The sequence below is a fragment of the Megalobrama amblycephala genome, linkage group LG17 (assembly GCF_018812025.1).
Source record: "Megalobrama amblycephala isolate DHTTF-2021 linkage group LG17, ASM1881202v1, whole genome shotgun sequence".
NCBI classification, from domain to species: domain Eukaryota; kingdom Metazoa; phylum Chordata; class Actinopteri; order Cypriniformes; family Xenocyprididae; genus Megalobrama; species Megalobrama amblycephala.
Genome location: NC_063060.1, coordinates 11,885,854 through 11,910,574, shown reverse-complemented (window position 1 = coordinate 11,910,574; position 24,721 = coordinate 11,885,854). Strand labels below are relative to the sequence as shown.

General features: G+C 37.8%; 1 protein-coding gene across 1 annotated transcript in view; it reads left to right on the top strand.

The window, feature by feature from the left end:
- myo10 (myosin X) overlaps nucleotides 1-21,679 on the top strand; it is a 59,750-nt gene extending 38,071 nt beyond the window's left edge. Inside the window, exons 21-41 of the mRNA XM_048164002.1 lie at nucleotides 57-171; nucleotides 568-674; nucleotides 777-1,001; nucleotides 1,941-1,974; nucleotides 4,604-5,518; nucleotides 6,111-6,231; nucleotides 7,487-7,730; nucleotides 8,187-8,282; nucleotides 8,382-8,475; nucleotides 8,831-8,886; nucleotides 9,444-9,586; nucleotides 10,986-11,177; nucleotides 11,275-11,432; nucleotides 11,514-11,637; nucleotides 12,181-12,481; nucleotides 14,264-14,471; nucleotides 14,572-14,708; nucleotides 15,021-15,138; nucleotides 17,568-18,023; nucleotides 18,350-18,541; nucleotides 20,934-21,679. Coding sequence (XP_048019959.1) covers nucleotides 57-171; nucleotides 568-674; nucleotides 777-1,001; nucleotides 1,941-1,974; nucleotides 4,604-5,518; nucleotides 6,111-6,231; nucleotides 7,487-7,730; nucleotides 8,187-8,282; nucleotides 8,382-8,475; nucleotides 8,831-8,886; nucleotides 9,444-9,586; nucleotides 10,986-11,177; nucleotides 11,275-11,432; nucleotides 11,514-11,637; nucleotides 12,181-12,481; nucleotides 14,264-14,471; nucleotides 14,572-14,708; nucleotides 15,021-15,138; nucleotides 17,568-18,023; nucleotides 18,350-18,541; nucleotides 20,934-21,035 — 4,138 coding nt within the window. The 3' untranslated portion in view covers nucleotides 21,036-21,679. The remainder of the gene's footprint in view (nucleotides 1-56; nucleotides 172-567; nucleotides 675-776; nucleotides 1,002-1,940; nucleotides 1,975-4,603; nucleotides 5,519-6,110; nucleotides 6,232-7,486; nucleotides 7,731-8,186; nucleotides 8,283-8,381; nucleotides 8,476-8,830; nucleotides 8,887-9,443; nucleotides 9,587-10,985; nucleotides 11,178-11,274; nucleotides 11,433-11,513; nucleotides 11,638-12,180; nucleotides 12,482-14,263; nucleotides 14,472-14,571; nucleotides 14,709-15,020; nucleotides 15,139-17,567; nucleotides 18,024-18,349; nucleotides 18,542-20,933) is intronic.
- Nucleotides 21,680-24,721: the final 3,042 nt, after the last annotated feature.

The window sequence follows — 24,721 nt, the reverse complement described above, 5'->3', positions numbered from 1 at the left end:
TTGTGAACCACCTTTGCCAGGACAGATCAATCACTGTTTCATTTTGTTTTTGCCAGGTACTATGTGTTGATGAGGGGTGTGGCTTTGTCAGATGACATCAAGGGGCAGTGCCGCCTTCTGCTTCAGATCTATGACAACAGCAGTTCTGAATGGCAGCTGGGAAAAACCAAGGTGAGCAACATTATGTCCTCGGGATATTCACTTTGAAATGTGGGACTGTGTGGGTAGCTGACATAAAATACTTTTGAAAAGTTTTTCTCTACACAATTCAATCATGACTTTGCTAACTGTTAACCTAAGTTAACAGGTAACCTAATATATACGCTCTCCGTTTTGTATTCATGTAAGTTTTAACTTAAATGTGTTTATTATTTTTGTTAATGCATCAGCTACCCAGAATACTGAATAGGGTGGTGCATAAGCAAATAAAATTGGTGCAAGGTTTTGTGCAAATGAAACAGTTTGAAAGATGCTTAAATCTAAACCTAATAGTTTATTGGTTTTATACTCCAGCATGATTGGTGGATCTGGTGTAAATGACAGCTTTTCATTGGTTGTTTTTTGTAGGTGTTTATGAGAGAGAGCTTGGAGCTGCGTTTAGAGAAACAAAGAGAAACAGAAGTGCTCAAAGCGGCTTCAATTATACAAGCTCATCTATTGGGTTATAGAGCACGGTAAACACACTTACACATGCTTATGCACATATACTCACTCACACTTGGTTTCAACTCTAATGTACTCCCTCTGTTTTTCTCTCTGCCCTCTGCTGGTTATAGCATGCAATACAGACGGCTGTTGCAGTGCATTGTTGTCATTCAGAAAAACTACCGTGCACTGTATTGGCGTCGGCGCTTCCAGACAATGCGCTGGGCCACCATCACCCTACAGAAGAGGCTCAGAGGGCAAAGGGCACGACGGCTTTACAGTCACCTTCTAGAGGAGAAGAGGAAGAGGGAAGAAGAGGAACAGAGACGAAGAGAAGAACAGGAGGCACTAGAGAGGTGGGCAGTTGTGCCTGTATTAAAGGATTAGTTCACTTTCAAATTAAAACTTCCTGATAATTTACTCACCCCATGTCATCCAAGATGTTCATGTCTTTCTTTCTTCAGTCGAAAAGAAATTAAGGATTTTGATGAAAACATTCCAGGATTTTTCTCTATATTGTGGACTTCAATGGAGCCCAAACGGTTGAAGGTCAAAATTACAGTTTCATTTCAGCTTCAAAACGGCTTCAAAACATTCTACATGATCCCAGACGAGGAATAATGGTCTTATCTAGAGAAACCATCACTCATTTTCTAAAAAAAAAAAAAAGTTTTAACAGTAAATGCTCATCTTGAACTAGCTCTCTTCTTCTCTATTAGAATTCTGGCGGTGTAGACACTGTGTATTACTGCCCTCCACAGGTCAAAGTTTGAATTAATTGTTATATACTTGCACTAGCATATTGTACATGACAATTTAGTTCAAACTTTGACCTGTGGTGGGCAGTAATACACTTAGCAGTGTCTACACTGCTGGAATTCAAATAGAGAAGAAGAAGAGAGCTAGTTCAAGATGAGCATTTATGGTTAAAACGTATAAAATGTTTTTTTTTTTTTTTAGAAATTGAGCGATGGTTTCTCTATATAAGACACTTGTGTCTCGTCTGGGATCGCTGTAAACTGTAATTTTGACCTTCAACCATTTGGGGTCCACTGAAGTCCACTATATGGAGAAAAATCCTGGAATGTTTTCATCAAAAACCAAAAATTTCTTTTCGACTGAAGAAAGAAAGATATTTCTTAAATTATCAGGAAATTTTAATTTGAAAGTGAACTAATACTTTAAATTATATTATGAAAATTATTATTATTTGCTTGTACAGTATCATTATACCTATGTTTGTGTTTATAATGTTAGTTTCTAAGTTTGATCTTCTTGTGGTGTTTATTTGTCAGAGAAAGACTGGAATTGGAGCTCCTGGCACAAGCGGTTAGTGAAAAAAAACTATCAATCTATTAATATCTGTCTGTCTGTCTGTCTGTCTGTCTGTCTGTCTATCTATCTATCTATCTATCTATCTGTCTATCTGTCTGTCTGTCTGTCTGCCTGTCAATATATAAATATATATATTTGGGGTTGAACGACTTCAGATTTTTTAAGTCGACATTTCTGTGATTAAAGTCGAGTCAACGTCGGCTAGTCGCTGATGACATTATTAATGAAAAATAAGCCTGAACCTCAAGCTGAGACTTGAATGCGGGTCACCTTGTGCCTAGCTACTTTATATGGCATATGACACAGTGCTGCCCACAAGGCTAATCCTACATAACATCTTATTTTTATCAGTTCATTTGTCTTTGGGTCATTATATTTCTCACAGATTTCTGCTCGTTTTAAATCAGATACAGATAAAATAGCACAGTAAAGATTACATTTATATAAATGCATTAGTGAGAGAGCGTTTGCATGTGAATGAATTCTACCTGGCAGCGTCTCTCTACTAATAGTGAAGCTGTAGGTTTTAGTTACTAAGAAATATATGCTAGAACTTTTCAGTTTCAAAGTTATTTTATTGGTAAATCACAGAACAGTGTTGACAATACATTTCTGCGCTACTGAATGTGTGCACACTGTAGCAAAATAGCTCAAAAGAAATATGAATAATTAATTATAACTAGTTTATCAATTATAAGTATTTGGATCAGTTAATAGAATTAACTTAATGTAGTAAAATTAATATTACAATCAATTAATCTGTTTGTCCAGTGAACACTCAGTGTTAATTGTTTATAAATTCTAACAAATGTTAATTTCCAGGTTATGGGAAATAACATTCTTACTGTACAGTACAACTCAGAGCGTGTAGCCAAAATCTGCATAATTTGCGACTCCAGTATATGAGCAAGAAACACGGACAACTTTACTTGTGACATGAACAAGACTTTATTAACTAGACTAAGAACTTAAACTACTCTAACATTCACACACATACATGCATACAGTTTACAAAGGGAAAGAGAGAGCTTAAGCAGAATACAGGAAAGCAAGAAGTTATAGCATTGTTTGAAATTCAGCAGATCAACAGCCTTGAGCAAACCATCAGTTTTTGGGGCATCATTAACTATGCACCGATTCAGGCTGCGGCCCCTTTAAATCTTGCGCTCCCTGCCCCCCGAGCTCTCGACTATAAAACAGTGCATAAACAAAGTTCACACAGCTAATATAACCCTCAAATGGATCTTTACAAAATGTTCATCATGCATGCTGCATGCATGCTTCGGATCATGTGAGTATAGTATTTTATTTGTATGTTTACATTTGATTCTGAATGAGTTTGAGGCTGTGCTCCATGGCTAATAGGCTAATGCTACACTGTTGGAGAGATTTATAAAGAATGAAGATGTGTTTATGAATTATACAGACTGCAAGTGTTTAAAAAGGAAAATAGCGACGGCTCTCTTGTCTCCTTGAATACAGTAATAAACGATGGTAACTTTAACCACATTTAACAGTACATTAGCAACATGCTAACAAAACATTTAGAAGGATAATTTACAAATATCATTAAAAATATCATGTAATCATGGATCATGTCAGTTATTATCGCTCCATCTGCCATTTTTCGCTATTGTCATTGCTTGCTTACCTAGTCTGATGATTCAGCTGTGCACATCCAGACGTCCTGCCCTTGTCTAATGCCTTGAACGTGGGCTGGCATATGCAAATATTGGGGGCATACATATTAATGATCCTGACTGTTACGTAACAGTAGGTGTTATGTTGAGATTCGCCTGTTCTTCGGAGGTCTTTTAAACAAATGAGATTTACATAAGAAGGAGGAAACAATGGAGTTTGAAAATCAATGTATGTCTTTTCCATGTACTGAACTCTTGTTATTCAACTATGCCAAGGTAAATTCAATTTTTGATTCTAGGGCACCTTTAAAGTGTGAAGATGCCACACCCTCTTGAGTTGTCTTAGCCAATAAGGGGTTGTTCCTTTAGAGGGAACTTTTTTACGTGTCTTTGTTCTCTAGCAAGATATTAGCATAAGACATTTGAAGTTTGAGAGAAGAACCTTCTAGATTCTTACAATACTATTGTGTCACATAGTTAGCAGAGTGTAACATAAATTACCAAATAGGAAACGAAAGTTGGAGTCCATCGATACCAAACATGCTACCCATGTGATTTTAGTTAACCATAGTATGCAACTCTGAAACAATAATACCAAAAGAGTTCAAAAGATAGAATTAATACTTAGGCCAAAGCCTATAAAAGGAAAATCATGAGATGGGAAAATTGTAAAAATGTTTATACAAATATTTCTTATCCTGTTGCGCCCTCTATAGGCCATGATCTGTGACTGACTGAGTCGTTGATCATGGCCTATAGAGGGCGCAATAGGATAAGAAATATTTGTCGACTAGTTTGTGCAACCCCTAATATATATGTATGTTTGTATGTATGTATATGAGTGTATACAATTCAAGAGTAGACATAAGATGTACATCTGTTTCTTTTCTATCTTTTTTTAAATGCAGCATTCATAACAAAACCAGCTCAAGTGACACTCTGTTTGTTGCATGTTGGGTAACACAGTCTTCTTTTCTATGCAGGCGGAGGAGGCTCGAAGATTAGAGGAACAAATGAAAAATGAGCTGATTCAAAACGTCTTACCTGAAAGTACCGCACCAGACAGTATTGTACCAGAGAGTAGCCCACTTGAGAATGGCCCTCCTGAGAGCCCTGTAGCAGAGAAATCACTGGCAGAGCAGGTGTTTGACGAAGTGTTCGAGGCAGAAACAAACCAGGCATCACAGGTGGAGGAGATCTTGCGTTTGGAGCGTGAGATTGAAGGCCTGCGGCGACAGAAAGAAGCTCAGGAGCAGAGTCTAACTACGCAGTCGTTGCATCGTCTGCAGTGGCTGCGTGATCAGGAGCTGCGCAGGCTGGAAGAAGAGGCCTGCAAGGCTGCGCAGCAGTTCCTCACCTCGCTCAACTTCGATGAGATCGACGAGTGCGTGCGTAACATCGAGAGCTCGCTGGGGGGATCCGGTGGCTCACAGCAGGGGGTAGCCAGAGGTGAGGAAGATGAGGTGGATGAAGGTCTGGGAGTGGATGACGGGTTTAAAGACTCACCTAATCCCAGCGAGCACGGCCACTCGGATGGCCAGCGCACCAGTGGAATCCGCACCAGCGATGATTCCTCCGAGGAGGATCCTTATGCAAATGACCGTATGCCCCTGCCCCCAGTCCTGCCCATCATCATACCCTCAGCCTTTAATGCTCCACCCTCAAGCAGTGGCTCCACCTACTCTCACGTTGTTCAGGAAGAAGAGGCGGAGCTAATCCCTCCCGATGAAGATTCAGATTATGATGCAGATGATTATGATGGAGGCATCATCATGCGACCTCCCAGCCTCCCACCTCACAATGACTACTGGTCACATGACCACCGCAGCTCCATGGCAACCAGCACCAGTGTCAGCTCAGGGGCGTACCGCTTCAGCTCAGACGGGCCACAATCTTCAGTAAGTTTTTCACACATATTCTGCATGGTTGATGATTCAGATTCATTAAAAGATACAGGTTTTTTGTAGAGCAGGGATTCGAAAACATTTTTGTATTTTAACAACACATTTGCATGTTCAAGGTGCTCTGATCAACGAAATTAATAATAAAAAAATAAAAAAAGAAATTATTCAGCAAGGACTCAACTCATCAAAAGTGTCAGTAAAGACATTTACAATGTTACAAAAGATTTATACTTAAAATTAATGAATTTTTACTTTCAAACTTTCAGTTTATCAAAGAATCCAAACCAAAATTAGCATATTAGAATGATTTCTGAAGGATCATGTGACACTGAAGACTGGAGTAATGATGCTGAAAATTCAGCTTTGCATCACAGGAATAAATTACATTTTAAAATAAATAGAAAACAGTTGTTTTAAATTGTAATAATATTTTAAAATAAAAAAAAAAGAATCTCCAATCTTCTAAATGGTAGCGTACATCACATTACTGAAGCAAAAAGAGTTGTGAATGCCATTTCATGACTTTAAAAGCATGTGTTCATGCTTGTGTAATTACTGATTGTGTATCCCTGTTTCTTTCCATCAGTTTGAGGACAGTGAAGATGACTTTGAAAGGTTTGACACTGACGATGAATCATCTTACCGGCGGGATTCTGTCTATAATTGTGTCACTCTCCCCTACTTCCACAGTTTCCTTTATATTAAAGGTAAATAGAGTTTTGTCCACTCCTCCCTCAACAGCTCTCCTTTATTATGTTTGTTTAATTATATGTTTGCAAGACAGTGTAATGAAATTCATATCACTTGTTCTTCTTTTACAAATTATTCCTGAAGATAAGTTTTAAGTTTAGTTAAGTTTTGTACCTTATTTCAGCTAAAGGTGTGCAAAAAAAAACACCTTTATACTTTTTTTTCTTTTTTTTTAAATTTAAGATCAAATTTACTCTTAAATTGTTTAATGTTTGTAGAGCAGGATTTTGACCAATCAGATTTCAGTGGGTGGGGCTACACAGTCCAACTCATTAGATGTATAAACCAACCGTTTGTGGCAGCCATATCTGATTAGGACAAATAATTGATTGCTTAGAAGAGATTTTATCACTTTTAATATTTGCATATTTAACACCCAAAAATGAAAGTTCTGTCATTAATTACTCACCCTCTTGTCGTTCCAAACCCATAAGGCCTTCAATCATTTTCGGAACACAAATTAAGGTATTTTTGATGAAATCCAAAAGCTCTCTGACTCCTCCATAGACAGCAATTTAATCACCACTTTCAATGCCCAGAAAGGTACTAAAGACATCGTTAAAATAGTCTACATGACTACAGTGGTTCAACCTTAATTTTATGAAGTGACGAGAATACATTTTGTGCGCAAAAATAAACAAACAAAAAAACAATTTTAATCAACAATCTCTTCTCTTCCATGTCAGTCAGCCGGCCAATAATGAGTTGCCGTTCTGACATGGAACATGGAAGCACTGCACTGTGCTTACTGCGTCAACTGCGTAGGAGACCGACATAGAAGAGAAGAGATTGTTGATTAAAATCATTATTTTTGTTATGTTTTTGCGCACAAAAAGTATTTTCGTTACTTCATAAAATTAAGTTTGAAACACTTTAGTCACGCTGACTATTTTAAGGATGTCTTTAGTACCTTTCTGGGTCTTGAAAGTGGTGATTAAATTGCTGAAGGATGAACGAAGGTCTTACACATGGAACGACATGAGGGTGAGTAATTAATGACAGAATTTTCATTTTTGGGTGAAATAACCCTTTAATTACACTTTGTCTTCTTTGTTGAAATCATTTGCATGCTGAAACTGTTTAACCAGAAGCCACATTATATATTAATTCTTGTGCACAGCTGAAGTGTAAGTCAACAAAAAGGTTTAATGGCGACACTGTTACAGCATTTCATTTACGGAAAGCTTGGATGTGCCTGGATGTGTGTTGCAGGTGGCCTGTTGAACTCTTGGAAGCGTCGCTGGTGTGTGCTCAAGGATGAAACATTTCTGTGGTTTAGGAGCAGACAAGAGGCGCTCAAACAGGGCTGGCTGCTGAAGAAGGGCGGAGGCTCCTCCACACTCTCCCGTCGCAACTGGAGACGCCGCTGGTTTGTCCTGCGACAGAGCAAACTCATCTACTACGAGAATGACACAGAAGAGCGGATGAAAGGCATGCTGGACATGCACGAAGCCAAGTAAGACCTCAGGAAGTACAGTAAACAATGGTTTCAGGTTCAGTCACAATCAGTGTGACACTAGATCTGAGAGCTACGGTCATGCTCTGTTGTCTCGTGTATAAAAATACTTTCTTTTTTCAGCCTAAAGGCCTATTGATTCTAAGAAAATAGTTTTTTTTCCCTTAAATTTTTCTTTTGAAGCAGTACATAAAGCAGCAAAAAGATGTATTTGGTTATTTATATTTCTCTTTGAACTTTTCACTGAACTGAACTCAACTTAATCTACACTGAAGTGGCTTCAGCTGAATAATGACACTGTTGTCTATTTAGAGCTGCTTTACAGCAGAATTTAATTCTCTTTGCATCACTAATCATTATTGTCCTATTTATCATTCCTTTGAAACAATCAGTAATGTATAAAGCTCTATTTTAATGAAGGTGACTTGACTTGTTCTTTTTGTGTTGTTCTATCAGAGAGATTATTGATGTAACAGGGAAGGAGAATGGGATTGACATTGTTATGCCAGGGAGAACATACCACCTTGTTGCAGAAAATGCTGAAGATTCCAGGTAAGTGTGTTTATGTTTTGTGTTTTTTAAACCTGTATGCTTCAAGCCTACTTAGTAAATTTGTAAAACCATTGAATTGAGTCTCTGTGTTGTGTGCAGTCATTGGTTTAGCGTGTTAAGTCAGGTGCACATGTCGACAGAACAGGAAATTCGAGAGATGCATGATGAACAAGCAAATCCTCAGAATGCTGTGGTAAGTATTACACACACACATACACACACGCACATTTTATGGGGACTTTCCATAGACATAATGATTTTTTTTTTTCTGTTCAAACTGTATATTCTATCCATTAACACTAGACCTGCCCCTAAACACAACCCTCACAGAAATAATTCAGCATTTTTACATTTATATTTAGTATGATTTATAAGCTGTTTTCCATATGGGGACCAAAAATGTCCCCACAAGGTCAAAAATTACTGGTATTAATATCTTTGTGGAGACATTTGGTCCACACAACGTAGGGTTTACCAGGACCACACACAAACACACTTTTGCAGACAATTCATAAGATATTTAGAAATGATGTTTGTATTTTTCATAGGGCACATTGGATGTGGGAATGATTGATTCTGTATGTGCCTCTGACAACCCAGAAAGGTAAACACACACTCTGTTATCTTTGTCTTGCTGCTTTTGAAACAAAAACTTTAAAAGGCAGTTTAGTGGATTAGTGAACTGCACTTGTATTATTGCCCCTTTTTTTTTTAAATGATTAGTGTTATTTTACATTATATATATATAAATCTTATATTATATATATTATATATATTATGTACATTATGTACAAATAATTGCAATTTTGCTTATAATTATATTTTGCTTTATAATTGTGACTTTCTCAGTTGCAACATTTTGTAATTATTTATATTTCAAAAGGTGACTCTCATTTTAGTCTCATTCTCATTTATTTTTTTTATTTTTTATTTTTTTACTGAACTTGTGAACTATGAATATTGTTGCCTCTATCACAATTTGCTTGTGATGTTCCTCATTTGTAAGTTGCTTTGGATAAAGGCATCTGCAAAATGAATGTAAATGTTTAAATCTAATTTCACAATAACCATTTTATTTTATATCTGAGAAAAACCATACAGTTGTGTTGTCATGTAGACAATAAAATATTTTAAATGTTTTTGCATTTTCTCTCTATCCAGGCCAAATGCCTTCGTTATAATTACAGCCCATCGTGTGCTACATTGCATGGCTGAGTCAGCAGAAGAAATGCATCACTGGATTACATTGCTCCAACGCACGAAAGGAGACACACGTGTGCAAGGACAGGAGTTCATCATCAGGGGTGAGAGGTCACCTATTTGCACAAATCAAAAGCCTTGTTCAGCTGTTAATGGATTGTCTGAATTTAATACTTTGCATTAGTTTTTTTCTCACTGTATGAGGATGTTTCATCACTCTTCCTAGTCAGTCATAGAATCAGAGCAAAGCTGTATATTAAAAATGTTAAGCATTTTTGTGTTTTTCCCCCCAAAGTTTGCATGCCTTTAACTCAAAAATCTTAAAGGTCCAGTAGGTGATCTGGGAAATGCTAACGTTAGCCTGCTAGCATTAAAAGCATACTGTCCCACCCTCCCTGCAAATCACCATCCAAAGCCACTCCTCCTCCAAAACACAGGAATGCACACACACAGCTGCTCTCGGCAGAGTGTCAAAAGAGACAACGTTAAACTATCTCATGTCTCAAAACACATAACATTACAATAGTAATGAACGTAAACAACTTAGAGAGCTTGTACTTGACTGCTGCAGATTCATTCTGGTGTTGATACTATTGACATGGATACGCATAATTCCGAGTCTGACTGAACAGCTCCGGTTAGAACGTCACTGGTTGCCATCTCTTAATTACAGTAGTTATGGCATGAACGCAACATAGGCTTGTTGTTTTAATTCGGTAGGAACTTTAAAAGGTGGCTGCTGTTTGTTTGCGGTGCTCCATCACTGACATCTGTCTGAAATGCGCTGATGACGTATGATGTCTGCGCGAACAGGGTGCGCGAGGGTATGTAAAAACATATGTTGACAGGCAGGTAGGAAATCGTATTATTTAATTCGGAACAAATATAATGATTGGATTTACATTTTGTTGTCCTACGCCTTCCACAGACAATATATATTTAAAAAAAATACATTTACTATCAGGATATGAGGAGACATTTAACCAGTATAACAAAAAATGGTTCTGTAGAGAATCACCTATTGCACCTATAATATCCTTTTAGAGTTTGGTTCTTAACAAAACCTTTTTTGGGCGGGGTATCTTCATTTTAAATGCCCTTTAAATTTTACATTTAAGAATTTTACAAAATAGTGGATTACTGTGGCATTTAATATTTTGGCTTTCATTACTAATTATTAACTAAAATATTAACAGAATTAAAAATTTGAGCTGGGGACCTATGGTTGAGTTGACACACGGAATGATTGATTTGATATTGAACATATTGTCCTCTTTTTGTATTAATTATATGTAATATTTATTACATACTTGATGGTTAATTTAGTGTTTAGGCAAATAAAGAATGAAGAGAAAAGATGGCTTAGACCACAATTACATGTTATAATGTTCACTTTCAAATCAACACCACCACGTTAGGAAGCCTTCATCTACAAACTGAATTTAAAATGTGAAAATATGTCAAATCTCTCCCTTCTGTTTCTCTCTCTGGTTTGGTTTCCAGGTTGGTTGTATAAAGAGATTCGGGGCAGCAGTCGGGGGAATCTTAAGCTGAAGAAGCGCTGGTTTGTGCTGACTCACAATTCTGTGGATTATTATAAAAGCTCAGAGAGAAACGCTCTTAAACTGGGCTCTTTAGTGCTTAACAGCCTCTGCTCCGTGATCGTTCCCGATGAGAGAGTCTTCAGAGAGACTGGTAAGCACACACACACATACATACACATAAACAGTAGAGTATACCAAAAAACATTTACATCTTTCTCAGACTCTATATTATATTTGTGTGCCTATAGGCTACTGGAACGTGAGCGTATTTGGTCGTAAGCATTCATACAGGCTGTACTCTAAGCTGCAGACAGAGGCTAGTCGATGGGCCAGTGCTGTACAAACCGTCATTGACGGCAAACCGCTCATCGATACACACACACAGCAACTTATACAGGACATCAAGGTAACACACACACAATTGCATATGCATTTATGTTTTTTAACATAATTTTATTGAAATGCTGTTGTGATTGTTTGTTTTCAGGAGAACTGTCTGAATTCAGAGGTGGTGGAGCAGATCTATAAGAGGAACCCAATACTGCGTTACACACACCACCCTCTACATACAGCCCTCCTGCCTTTACCCTATGGAGATGCACAGCTCAGCTGTGAGTGAAACACACACACACACACGTTTAGAATACACATAATATTTAGTATTATTATCAATTTGACTGCACTGAAACTATAGAATGAGATCAAAACTTGAGCTGGATAATTGTCTTCTGTAGAGCCACTTTATAGCTGAATCAAATTATTGATGAACTCTGCAACTCAAACACTTATTAAGCTGAATTGAATCAACATCGAACTGACTTGAGCTGAATAATGGCACTATTATCATTTGTAGAGCTACTTTATCGTTGAACTGAGTTTTATTCATAACTAATCAACATTCACTTTGTTATTAAACTGAATTGAATCAACATTGACACTATGTCTTCTGTAGAGCTGCTTTATAGCTGAAATTGAGGTTGTTTCATAATTAATCAACTTTGCAACATCTACACTGTTATTTTTCTGTTCGTTAATATGAAGCTGCATAGAAGCAATCTGTATTTTATAAAACACTATATAAATACATGTGACTTGACCTATATGTTCTAATACACCCTAATGGTAATAATCACTCTGTATATTCATGTTTTTAGCTGACAAGGGGAGAAATTACGGCACACTCCAGGCTGAGGCCCTCAAGCTCTTCAATGTTCTTCATCAGCTAGAGGCCGAAGACAGTCCCATCCCTCACATCCAGGGGCTTCTGCAGACGGCTCATGACCTACGACCCCTGAGAGATGAGCTCTTCTGCCAGCTCATCAAACAGACAGCACACCACCCGAAACCTGCTGGCCCCGCCCACATTAGTGGCTGGCGAGTCATAGCCTGCATGTGCTGCACATTTAGCCCCGCCTCCAGAAGTATTCTCAAATACCTGAAATTTCACTTGAAGAGGTCAGTGAGCATGTGTGTTTGTATTTTGACTATTTTGTCCTGTAGGATAAAAATTCCATACTAATGTAAGTAATGTAAGCAGTAATCCATACTGCACAGTAGAGTACACTACCATTCAGTAGTCAGTAAGATTTTTTTATTCAGCAAGGATGTATTAAATTGATCAAAAGTGACAGTAAAATCCATTACAATGAACTTTCAATTCATGAAAGAATCCAAAAATAGTATCATTGTAGAAATAAAAAATATATAAAGCAGCACAACTGTTTTCAACATTGATAATAATAAGAAATGTTTCTTGAGCACCAAATCAGCATATTAGAATGATTTCTGAAGGATCATATGACACTGCGACTCAGCTTTGCCATCACAGGAATAAATTACATTTTAAATTGCAATAATATTTCACAGTATTACTTTTTTTACTTAGTTTTTGATCAAATAAATGCAGCTTTGGTGAGCATAAGAGACTTACAAAAATATAAAAAAAATCTTCCTGACCACAAACTTTTGAACAGAAGTGTATTTACTAGGGCTGTCAAAATAACGCGTTCATTTCGATTAATTAATCTGAGAAAAAATAACGCAATGTGTAGTAAATTAGGCCTACCTATAAAATCAGTTAGTTTAGACTGGAGTGAGGTGAAACCAGAACAAAGCAAGTTGTTGTTAGCTAGGTGCATTCAATTGTATATGGTAGAAAATTATATTATTAGTTAATATAACTTCTAAATGCTACTTTTTAATACTTTTCAGGTTTAGCAAAAAAGCATCTTCTCTTACAAAGCTATAAAATCACTTTTTTTTTGTTTTTTTTTGCAAAGAGGGCAAGAAAGAATTACAATGAGAGTGACGGGTACTTTATTGTCAGTATCGGGCCCGCAGATCACGTGGGTAGGGCACTTTTTACTGTTTGTGTGGATGACCATGTCTGTCACCACCTAAGACCATTTTTGACCCAGGAAAAACCCTGCATTGATTCATTTGAATTGAAATATTTAATACTTTCACAGCAAAAATTATGTATGCGATTAATTTAGATTAATTAATCACAGAGTATGTAATTAATTAGATTAAAAATTTTAATCGATTGACAGCCCTAGTATTTACTATTTATTATGTGATTTAGTATGTGAAACAGAAAAAATAAATCTGAAATCAAACAGAAGTACACAACATTGTCACATGACCTTGTTACATTGCATGTTTAATTCGGTGAATGGTGTCCAATTATCATCTTGGAAATAAATACTGTTATTTTGCTTTTTTAAATCATAATTTGTGTAAAAGTTTTGCAGTCTGATCAAATAATGAGTCAGAAGGACCTGCAAAATAGGACCAATATTAAAATGTGGGCCAATATGACAATAACCAATAAATAATTTATGAAAAGTCTATGTTGTTTTGTCTTAATAAATGAAAAATAAAACACAAACTAAAATCAATTATTTTAAATATAGAAGTGAATTGAGGAATAACAACATTGAACATGAAAAACATAATGAAAAATTAGATTTTGAGATTCTCAAAAGATTACTTTTAACGTTTTATTAAATTATTAGTTTTTTTAAAGATTATCTTCAAAGGTGAGCATCAGGTGACAACAAAGGTCGTTTAAATTTAAAAATCGAAGAAATTCACAACTATATGTTTCTGATATATTTTGCATACCTATGAAAAATCATGGTTGATTACGCCATTATGAACGTAACCAATGAGAGGGAGATGAAGAGATTTATCCATGTTACAAACTGATTAGGTTGTGACTGATTTTCTACTCAGGACACGAGAGCTGTACCCAGGCACTGAGATGGAACGGTATGCTACATTCTCCCAAGACGCCTTGCGGAACATGCGTGGACGCGAATACGTTCCTTCACAGGAGGAGCTGAGGGCCATACTGAGCAGACAGGAAATGACATCGACAGTTTACTGCCATGGTGGCGGGTCCTGCAAAATCACAATTAACTCACACACAACTGCAGGAGAGGTAAACAACACAAAAAACATCCACACACACACACATATACATATGAGCTTCAGACTCACAGTAACCGTGTGTGTGTGTGTGTGTGTCTGATGGTCTTTAGGTGGTTGAGAAGCTGCTGAAGGGTCTCTCCATGGAGGACTGTAAGAACATGTTCGCTTTGTTTGAACATAATGACAACACAGACCGAGCCATAGAGAGCAGGACTGTGGTGGCCGATGTCCTCGCTAAGTTTGAGAAGTGAGTTTCACCTCAAATCACCATACATTAAAATTATATAAATATTTTTTAAAATTATATATTATTTTATTCTTTAATTTTAAATAATACATAATGTATACTATTAAAGCCATGAGTATAGAACACTTAATCTGATGTAAAATGATTTAAAGGTGCTATAAAATGATTTAAAACTCTGCCCTATAAAGACATTTAAACAAATATAAATACATGAGAGGCAGAGGGTGTTTTCTGATTGGCTAAAAAATGAGTGGGTCGACAATCAGTCTAAGGCTGGTAAGATCTCTCTCTCTCTCTATTTTTCTCATTCAGGTTGGCAAATAAAGGACAGGAAGGAGAGGGCTGGAAGTTTTATTTCAAGCTTTTCTGTTTCTCAGAACCCGAGAGCGTTCCTGCTGACAGTGTGGAGTTTGCATTCATGTTTGAGCAGGTCTGGTTTCAGTTTAAAATCTGGCCTAAAAACACAAATAATAGGGCTGTCAATCACTTAAATCTGTATACATTTATATTTATTATTTAATCACATATACAAATAATTGCAGAGAAAATTACATTATTGTGGTAGCTGAAAGCATTGTGTAGTCATTACAAAAAACAAAAAAGTCAATATATGGTCTATTTTTTAGTCTATATGCACAAATGCATGGTCTCACTATTTTCAGAATCTCACATCTACAGCGCCACATTTTTGAAAGGGTTAGTTCACCCCAAAATAAAAATTCTGTCATTAATTACTCACCCTCATGTTGTTCCAAACCCGTAAGACTTTCGTTCATCTTCAGAACACACATGAAGATCTTTTTGACAGAATTCTGTCAGATTTCCTTTCATATATAGGTGCTGGTCATATAATTAGAATATCATCAAAAAGTTGATTTATTTCACTAATTCCATTCAAAAAGTGAAACTTGTATATTCATTCATTACACACAGACTGATATATTTCAAATGTTTATTTCTTTTAATTTTGATGATTATAACTGACAACTAAGGAAAATCCCAAATTCAGTGTCTCAGAAAATTAGAATATTACTTAAGACCAAAACAAAGAAAGGATTTTTAGAAATCTTGGCCAACTGAAAAGTATGAACATGAAAAGTCTGAGCATGTACAGCACTCAATACTTATTTGGGGCTCCTTTTGCCTGAATTACTGCAGCAATGCAGCGTGGCATTGAGTCGATCAGTCTGTGGCACTGCTCAGGTGTTATGAGAGCCCAGGTTGCTCTGATAGTGGCCTTCAGCTCTTCTGCATTGTTGGGTCTGGCATATCGCATCTTCCTCTTCACAATACCCCATAGATTTTTTATGGGGTTAAGGTCACGCAAGTTTGCTGGCCAATTAAGAACAGGGATACCATGTTCCTTAAACCAGGTACTGGTAGCTTTGGCACTGTGTGCAGGTGATATGTCCTGTTGGAAAATGAAATCTGCATCTCCATAAAGTTGGTCAGCAGCAGGAAGCATGAAGTGCTCTAAAACTTCCTGGTATACGGCTGCGTTGACCTTGGACCTCAGAAAACACAGTGGACCAACACCAGCAGATGACATGGCACCCCAAACCATCACTGACTGTGGAAACTTTACACTGGACCTCAAGCAACGTGGATTGTGTGCCTCTCCTCTCTTCCTCCAGACTCTGGGACCCTGATTTCCAAAGGAAATGCAAAATTTACTTCCATCAGAGAACATAACTTTGGACCACTCAGCAGCAGTCCAATCCTTTTTGTCTTCAGAGGCTTCTGACGCTGTCTGTTGTTCAAGAGTGGCTTGACACAATAAATGCGACAGCTGAAACCCATGTCTTGCATACGTCTGTGCGTAGTGGTTCTTGAAGCACTGACTCCAGCTGCAGTCCACTCTTTGTGAATCTCCCCCACATTTTTGAATGGGTTTTGTTTTACAATCCTTCAGATATATCAGTCTGTGTGTAATGAATGAATATAATATACAAGTTTCACTTTTTGAATGGAATTAGTGAAATAAATCAACTTTTTGATGATATTCTAATTATATGACTAGCACCTGTACTGCTTTTGCAACTGACACTTTGACGCGTCAAAAAGTTCATGAAGAAGAGATTGGAAAACTAATCCATATGAATTGAGAGGTTTAGTCCAAATCATTTGTTATGATGAAAGGATTTAATTTGTTACGATGAACGGATTTAATTTGTTATGATGAACGGATTTAATTTACTTGCATGTAAACATTGATCAGTGAACATAAGCAGAAGCTCAACCGAACCTGAATAACGCACAAGAACAAGCCTCTTCCAGGAGCTCAAACGTGCTGCATAACCAATGAGGTTCATTCTTGTGTTGCGTCGGAAGAGGTTTGTTCTTGTACATTATTCAGGTTCGGTTGAGCTTCTGCTTATGTTCACTGATCAATGTTTACATGCGAGTAAAAGCCTAAATTAAATCTGTTCATCATAAAAATAAAAAGAGTCTCTTCAGAAAATTTTGACTAAATCGCTCGATTCATATGGATTCGTTTTTTGATCTCTTTATTAACTTTTTGAAGTGGTCAAAGTGGTCGTCAATGGAGGAACAAACATCTCAGATTTCATCAAAAAGATCTAATTTGTGTTCTGAAGATGAACGAAAGTCTTATGGGTTTGGAATGACACGAGGGTGAGTAATTAATTTCAGAAATTTCATTTTTGTGTGAACTAACCCTTTAAGATCGTGTGTCATAACATTCTGCTTTATTCTGTTGGTCACACACAAATACACACTCAATCATGCATGTACACAGATTTTTAATAATAAATCTATTGACGGTCAAGCCAAAAACAGATTTTTAGGGTGATTTCTTCACTGTAATCATTTCACAAAATCTTTCTTTCTTTCTCTCAGGCTCATGAAGCTGTCATTAGGGGTCAGTATCCTGCCCCAGAAGAGACCTTGCAGTTTCTGGCTGCTCTTCGGTTGCAGTATTTGTTGGGAGACTACACAACGCAGAGCGTCTTGCCTGAGTTGGAGCAGGTGTTCCCCATGGCCCGTCTGCGTGCTCGAGTACAGCAGTCCGCACGGTGCTTCGCATCTGCCACACCATCCACAGACAGAAAGAGAGGTAGTTTCCTGGAAGGCACGCTGAGGCGGAGCTTCCGAGGGACACTGGGGCGACAGCGCCAAGGGGAGGAGCCTGCAGCCATAGAGGCATGGCTGCAAGATGAGAAGGCGGGGCTGAGAAGTTGTTTGGTGGAAAAATGGCGTAAACTGCAGGGGATGGAACAGGAGCAAGCCATGAAAAAATACATGAGTCTCATCAAGGAATGGCAGGGATACGGCTCCACCCTCTTTGATGTGGAGGTGAGAACTCACACACCTATCATTATGAGGATATTCCATGGGCGTAATGGTTTTTATACTGAGCTAATAACATTTTCTAGTGCCTTACCCTAAATCTGCCTGTCACAAAAACATTCTGCATTTTTACATTTTTAATAAATCATTTAGTATGTTTATTTAGCCTTTTGAATTATGAGGACATTGCTATGTAATGTAGGGGGCGTGGCTTGAAACCTGAATACAAACTACAATAAAAGGATTTTGGGTCTTCATTATGTAGTTCAAACCAGTACACTCACTTATGTTCAGCCAGCAGGGTCACTGAATAAAATCTCTCTGTGCATCAGTGTGTAGACGGTGTGTATCCTGGAGAGCTGTGGTTGGGCGTGAGTCGTAAGGGAGTGTGCGTGTACAAGCGTGGAGAGGCGTGGCCTCTGGAGGTGTTTCTCTACGAGGTCATTCTGTCCTTTGGTGCACCGCAGCCAAACATCTACAAGATCAGCGTGGAGGGACGAGAGCTGCTCTTCAACACTAACATGGTACAAACTTTTCTCCATGCTTCTACAATAAGCAACACTAACATTTATAGTAACTTAATTATCCCTTCATCTGTCAAATTTGTGATTTGAATCATTTGAGTTAACTTGAGTTGTGATTCAATGATTCAAACATTTAACTCATCAGTTAGTTTTTAGTTCTTAGCCTGAGAATTGCAGCAATTGAATCAGTCCATTCATGAATGAATCATTTAGTGTGGTTTTTGAACCAATTCAACAGCTCCATTGGAAAAAAAATGAATCATGATGATTCTTAAAGGTGCCCTAGAACTTTTTTTTAAAAGATGTAATATAAGTCTAATGTGTCTGTGAAGTTTCAGCTCAAAATGCCCCATAGATTTTTTTTAATTCATTTTTTTAACTGCCTATTTTGGGGCATAATTAGAAATGAGCCGATTCAGGGTGTGTGCCCCTTTAAATCTCGTGCTCCACGCTCCAAGAGCTCGCGCTTGCCTTAAACAACATAAAAAAAGTTCAAACAGCTAATATAACCCTCAAAATGGATCTTTACAAAGTGTTCGTCATGCAGCATGTCTAATCGCGTAAGTACAGTGTTTATTTTGATGTTTACATTGATTCTGAATGAGTTTGAGGCTGTGCTCCGTGGCTAACGGCTAATGCTACACTGTTGGAGAGATTTATAAAGAATGACGACTCTTGTCTCTGTGAATACAGTAAGAAACAATGGTAACTTTAACCACATTTAACAGTACATTAGCAACATGCTAACGAAACATTTAGAAAGACAATTTACAAATATCACTAAAAATATCATGATATCATGAATCATGTCAGTTGTTATTATTGCTCCATCTGCCATTTTTTGCTATTGTTCTTGCTTGCTTACTTAGTCTGTTGATTCAGCTGTGCACATCCAGACGTTCTGCCCTTGTCTAATGCCTTTCATAATGTTGGGAACATGGGCTGGCATATGCAAATATTGGGGGCGTACACCCCGACTGTTACGTAACAGTCGGTGTTATGTTGAGATTCGCCTGTTCTTCGGAGGTCTTTTAAACAAATGAGATTTATATAAGAAGGAGGAAACAATTGAGTTTGAGACTCACTGTATGTCTTTTCCATGTACTGAACTCTTGTTATTTAACTATTCCGAGGTAAATTCAATTTTTGAATCTAGGGCACCTTTAATGAATCTGATATCATTATCACATCTCAAAGCGAGTCTTGAGTTCTTTACTTTGACATAACATGGAATGGTATTTTTTTCTGAAATGCAGTTGTGGAAAAAGTAATGCATACAATGCATTGATATGCAGTGGAGTAAATGTTTCCCAAACTGAATACTTGAATACAGATATTTGATGTTCTTACATGAATAAATAAGTGCAATGTACTTATTGTGTTCATATTGTATTACAAAACACATTTGCTGCTATTGAGGTTGGATACAGATAAGGTTAGAGACAGGTTTGGTGGTATGGGTAGGTTTAAAGGGACAGTTCATCCAAAAATGAAAATTATGCCATGATTTATTCACCCTCAAGCCATCCTAGGTGTATATGACTATCTTCTTTCAGATGAACGCAATCGGAGATATATTTAAAAATATCCTTAGTCCTCCCAGGTTTATAATGGTTGTAAATGGGAGGGCCGTGTTTTGAAGCCAAAAATAATGCATCCATCCATAAAAAAAGTAAAAATAACCATATTTAAAACTTTATAAATTCAAATAACTAGCTTCCGGTGGATGACCGTACACAGAATGCGCAAGCTGACTTGCACTAAATGAGTAATCATCTGACGCGATGTATGACGCAGGATGTAGGAGTATTGCAAGCTTAGACGTCTCTCGCGGTTCAAACAAATAGGGCTGTGCAACAAATTTAAGCTCCTCTTCTCTTATATTGAAATCCTCCAACATTTCTCTTTAAAAATTATCGTTTTAAGACTTGTTTTGCTCTATCTTCTGTGCCTCTGCGTTCATCATTACGTTGTGCGTCAGGTCAAAGGACAAATCTGCTGGAAGCTAGTTATTTGAATTTATAAAGTTTCAAATATGGATATTTTTCTTACAAAAACGCACTTATTTTTTTTATGGATGGATACTTTTTTTTTTTTTTTTTTTTGGCTTCAAAACGCAGCACCCTATTCACAACCATTATAAACCTTGGAGGATTAAGGATATTTTTAAATATATCTCTGATTGTGTTCGTCTGAAAGAAGATCGTCATATACACCTAGGATGGCTTGAGGGCGAGTAAATCATGGGATAATTTTCATTTTTGGGTGAACTATCCCTTTAAGGGTGGGTTAAGGTGTAAGGGATGGGTCAACTAATTCAGAATAATAATAAAAACTTTAATAGTTTATCACTGATATTAAAATAACACTGGTTATTTGTGTGTCTCTGCAGGTGATGGACATCGCAAAGCTCATGAAGGCTTACATCAGCCTAATAGTGAAGAAACGTTTCAGCACTTGTCAATCCATCAGCAGCCATGGCAGCAACTGGTGATCTCTCACCCCCTTACAAACTATTTTTGTAAATGTGCCTTTGAGGATAAACGTCAGCAAAATGTTTGAACACAAAAAGAGTGACCCTTCAATGCTGAGTGCAAAAGAACCAAAGACAATATCATGAGACACTTTCACAACAGACACTGTCATGTTCCCACAGGCACACGCATTCAGTTGTTGTGCTTAAAACTGTGCCACATGTACGTCTGTTCACCGAGCCCCATATTTTACGTTTTATTAACATTTTAAATCAAGTCCAGTTGCATTTCTTTGGAATTCTGCAGGCAGAATGTCCAGCCCCTGAAATAACCAGCACTCATGTCCAGTGCCTTTAAAAACACACACACACACAGAAATATATACACATATGCAAACACACAGAGTGCCCTTTAAGTCTGTTTTATATGTGACAGTGAATATGTGCAATGTTTATATTGTATATTATATAATTCTGAGAAGCTGTATATTTTATAAACCTTTATAAACTGCAGGATTGTGATAATACTATTGGATTTACTCCCTCTGGTCCTATTATTTTTCTACTCTAAGCCTATAAAAACACTAAAACAACAGGAAAATCTTTCTCATTTTGTATCTTTAATGTGCATTAGTTTATAGGCAATAAATATAACAAAAGTCAAAGACTCTTACATTCATTGAAATTTTCATCCACATTCCCTTTGCAGCGCCGAACAGATTTCTCTGACAGAAAAACATCTCATTTAACACTTTGTATATCTCGGTGACATCTGAATGAAATCTTTTGTAGACTATGCTAATCAGTTAGCACCAAGTCAAGAACGCTGGTCAAGTTTCCAGAGCTTAAAACTGTGCCAAAATGAAAACAATGTGCCCAGATGCAATCAGCAGACTTACTATTTTCAGTGCGGATTTTGGGTGAAAATCTGCAGAATGTATTTGCATTTTCTATGTAGACTTCTTTTAAGATATTTTAAGAAGGCTTTCAATGTGCTTATGATGTAAAACATACATTTGTAATTATTTCACTCCTAACATTTTATATTACATATATATCTGTCTTAAGTAGCTTCTGAAATCACTCGCCCAGGGTTTGGTATCTTAAGCGTACAATGATTACCAGCGTCACACAGTTTACTGCAATATCCAACCACCAACTCCATTGCTTCATGAATTTTGTATGAGTCTAGACTAATAGTCCAAAGTCAGTTTGTTTTTTGCTGTAATACACACAACGTGAAATGTAGGGCACTTAAGCATTGGCAGATGACAATGTGTAAGATCTTTCTGAGGGTCATTTAAAATCATGTGGGAATAGAGTAAAATGGTAGCTGGACTCGCTTGTATGAATTTCATACTGACAGATGCCTACAACAGAATGCATTGAAGCAAAAGTTAATCCCATTTACAATCCCTTGTTTTTCTAGTACTTCCCTGTGAAATCATTGTATTCTCAGCATCGTCTGGCTTAGCATTAAGGTATAGTTCACCCAAAAATGAAATTTTTTCTACAATATTTCTCTTTAAAATTCTCATTTTAGACTTCTGAGAGGCCATTCACACAGAACACCTCTAGAAATAGGCAAACAGCAGAATTGATAGATACGAGTTTTGACATGGAAAAATAAGATAATGAGCACCTCCTCCGCCATGTTGCCTTCAAATAAAACAGCTGTCATGCCAACTTGCTACAGTAAACAGAAGCTTGCAACGCTTGCCCCACCTCCAAGTTCTTCTGATTGGTCCACTGTTTTGGAACTGATATTGATGAGCTGCGCTGCGTGTAAAAGTTGTAATTCATTTAGTCTTAAAAACAAGCTCATGTGCGAGGCACTGCAAAAGACGCAAGACGTGAGCGTAACGGTCATGCACGTCCGTCAAGCACGTTTACATAGAAAAACAATAGGATAGTAGCGCATTGGAATAGAAAAACGGTGTGAACAGCCCCTAATTCGTGACCGGTGTTTTGTTTTGCTCTCTCCTCTGCGCTTCCGCGTTCATCATTAAGTCATGCGTCAGGTCAGAGTACACTATTCCGTCTGTCGGAAGCTAGTTACTTCAGTTTAATAAAGTTTTAAATATGGGTATTTTTATTAGACAAATGCATCGCTTCGCTTCGGAAGGACTTAATTAGGCCCAAATCAGACAGAGCACATTTTTTGCAGTGCAAGGCGCCTTTTTAAAATTGTTTTCTATTGGCAGTGAGCGTTTTGCGCACTGTTTATGCACCCCGGCCGGCTCACGTTCTAACTCCGAGCGCCTGAAGTTGGAAAAAAGCAACTCTGCAGAAAAGCGCCAGTTGTCCAATCAAATGAATGGAGAGGCGGGCCTTCCTTTGTGCTTACGAAACTTTAAAGTTGCTTGGACACTGCAATGATGGAGGACAAACTTCTTGTGGCTGTCGCGGAGCTGTATGACTTCACAAACCGCAAGTCAATAATATGTAAATAATATGACAGTTTAACAGCAAACCAAAGAGCGCTCGCACTACACTGACAGGACAGCTGATTCAGTGGTTGCCTAGCAACATAAACAGAAGCAGCGCACTGCTCTTTTTTTCTAAAATCAACCCAAAAAAAGGCAGTGCGATGTGCCGTTCTGTCTGATCTGGCCTTAACCCTGGAGCAGTTTATGATGGATATTTGCACTTTTTGGGGCTTTTTCAAAATCTCATCCTCTATTTACTGCCATTATAAAGCTTAGAAGAGACAGGACATTATTTAATATACACTAAATTGACAAAAGTATTGGGACACCCCTCCAAATCATTGAATTCAGGTGTTCCAATCACTTCCATGGCCACAGGTGTATAAAATCAAGCACCTAGGCATGCAGACTGCTTCTACAAACATTTGTGAAAGAATGGGTCGCTCTCAGGAGCTCAAGTGTGGTACCGTGATAGGTTGCCACCTGTGCAATAAGTCCATTTGTGAAATTTCCTCACTACTAAATATTCCACGGTCAACTGTTAGTGGTATCATAACAAAGTTGAAGCAATTGGGAACAACAGCAACTCAGCCACGAAGTGGTAGGTCACGTAAAATCACAGAGCGGGGTCAGCGCATGCTGAGGTGCACAGTGCGCAGAAGTCGCCAACTTTCTCCAACTTCTACAGACCTACAAACTTCATGTGCCCTTCAGATTAGCTCAAGAACAGTGCATAGAGAGCTTCATGGAATGGGTTTCCATGGTCGAGTAGCTGCATCCAAGCCTTACATCACCAAGTGCAATGCAAAGCATCGGATGCAGTGGTGTAAAGCATGCCAACACTGGACTCTAGAGCAGTGGAGACGTGTTCTCTGGAGTGACAAATCACACTTCTCTGTCTGGCAATCCGATGGACAAGTCTGAGTTTGGTGGTTGCCAGGAGAACAGTACTTGCCTGACTGCATTGTGCCAAGTGTAAAGTTTGGTGGAGGGGAGACTATGGTTTGGGGTTGTTTTTCAGGGGTTGGGCTTGGCCCCTTAGTTCCAGTGAAAGGAACTCTTAATGCTTCAGCATACCAAGACATTTTGGACAATTTTACGCTCCCAACTTTGTGGGAACAGTTTGGGGATGGCCCCTTCCTGTTCCAACATGACTGAGCACCAGTGCAGAAAGCAAGGTCCATAAATACATGGATGAGTGAATTTGGTGTGGAGGAACTTGACTGGCCTGAGTCCTGACCTCAACCCGACAGAATTAGAGTGGAGACTGCAAGCCAG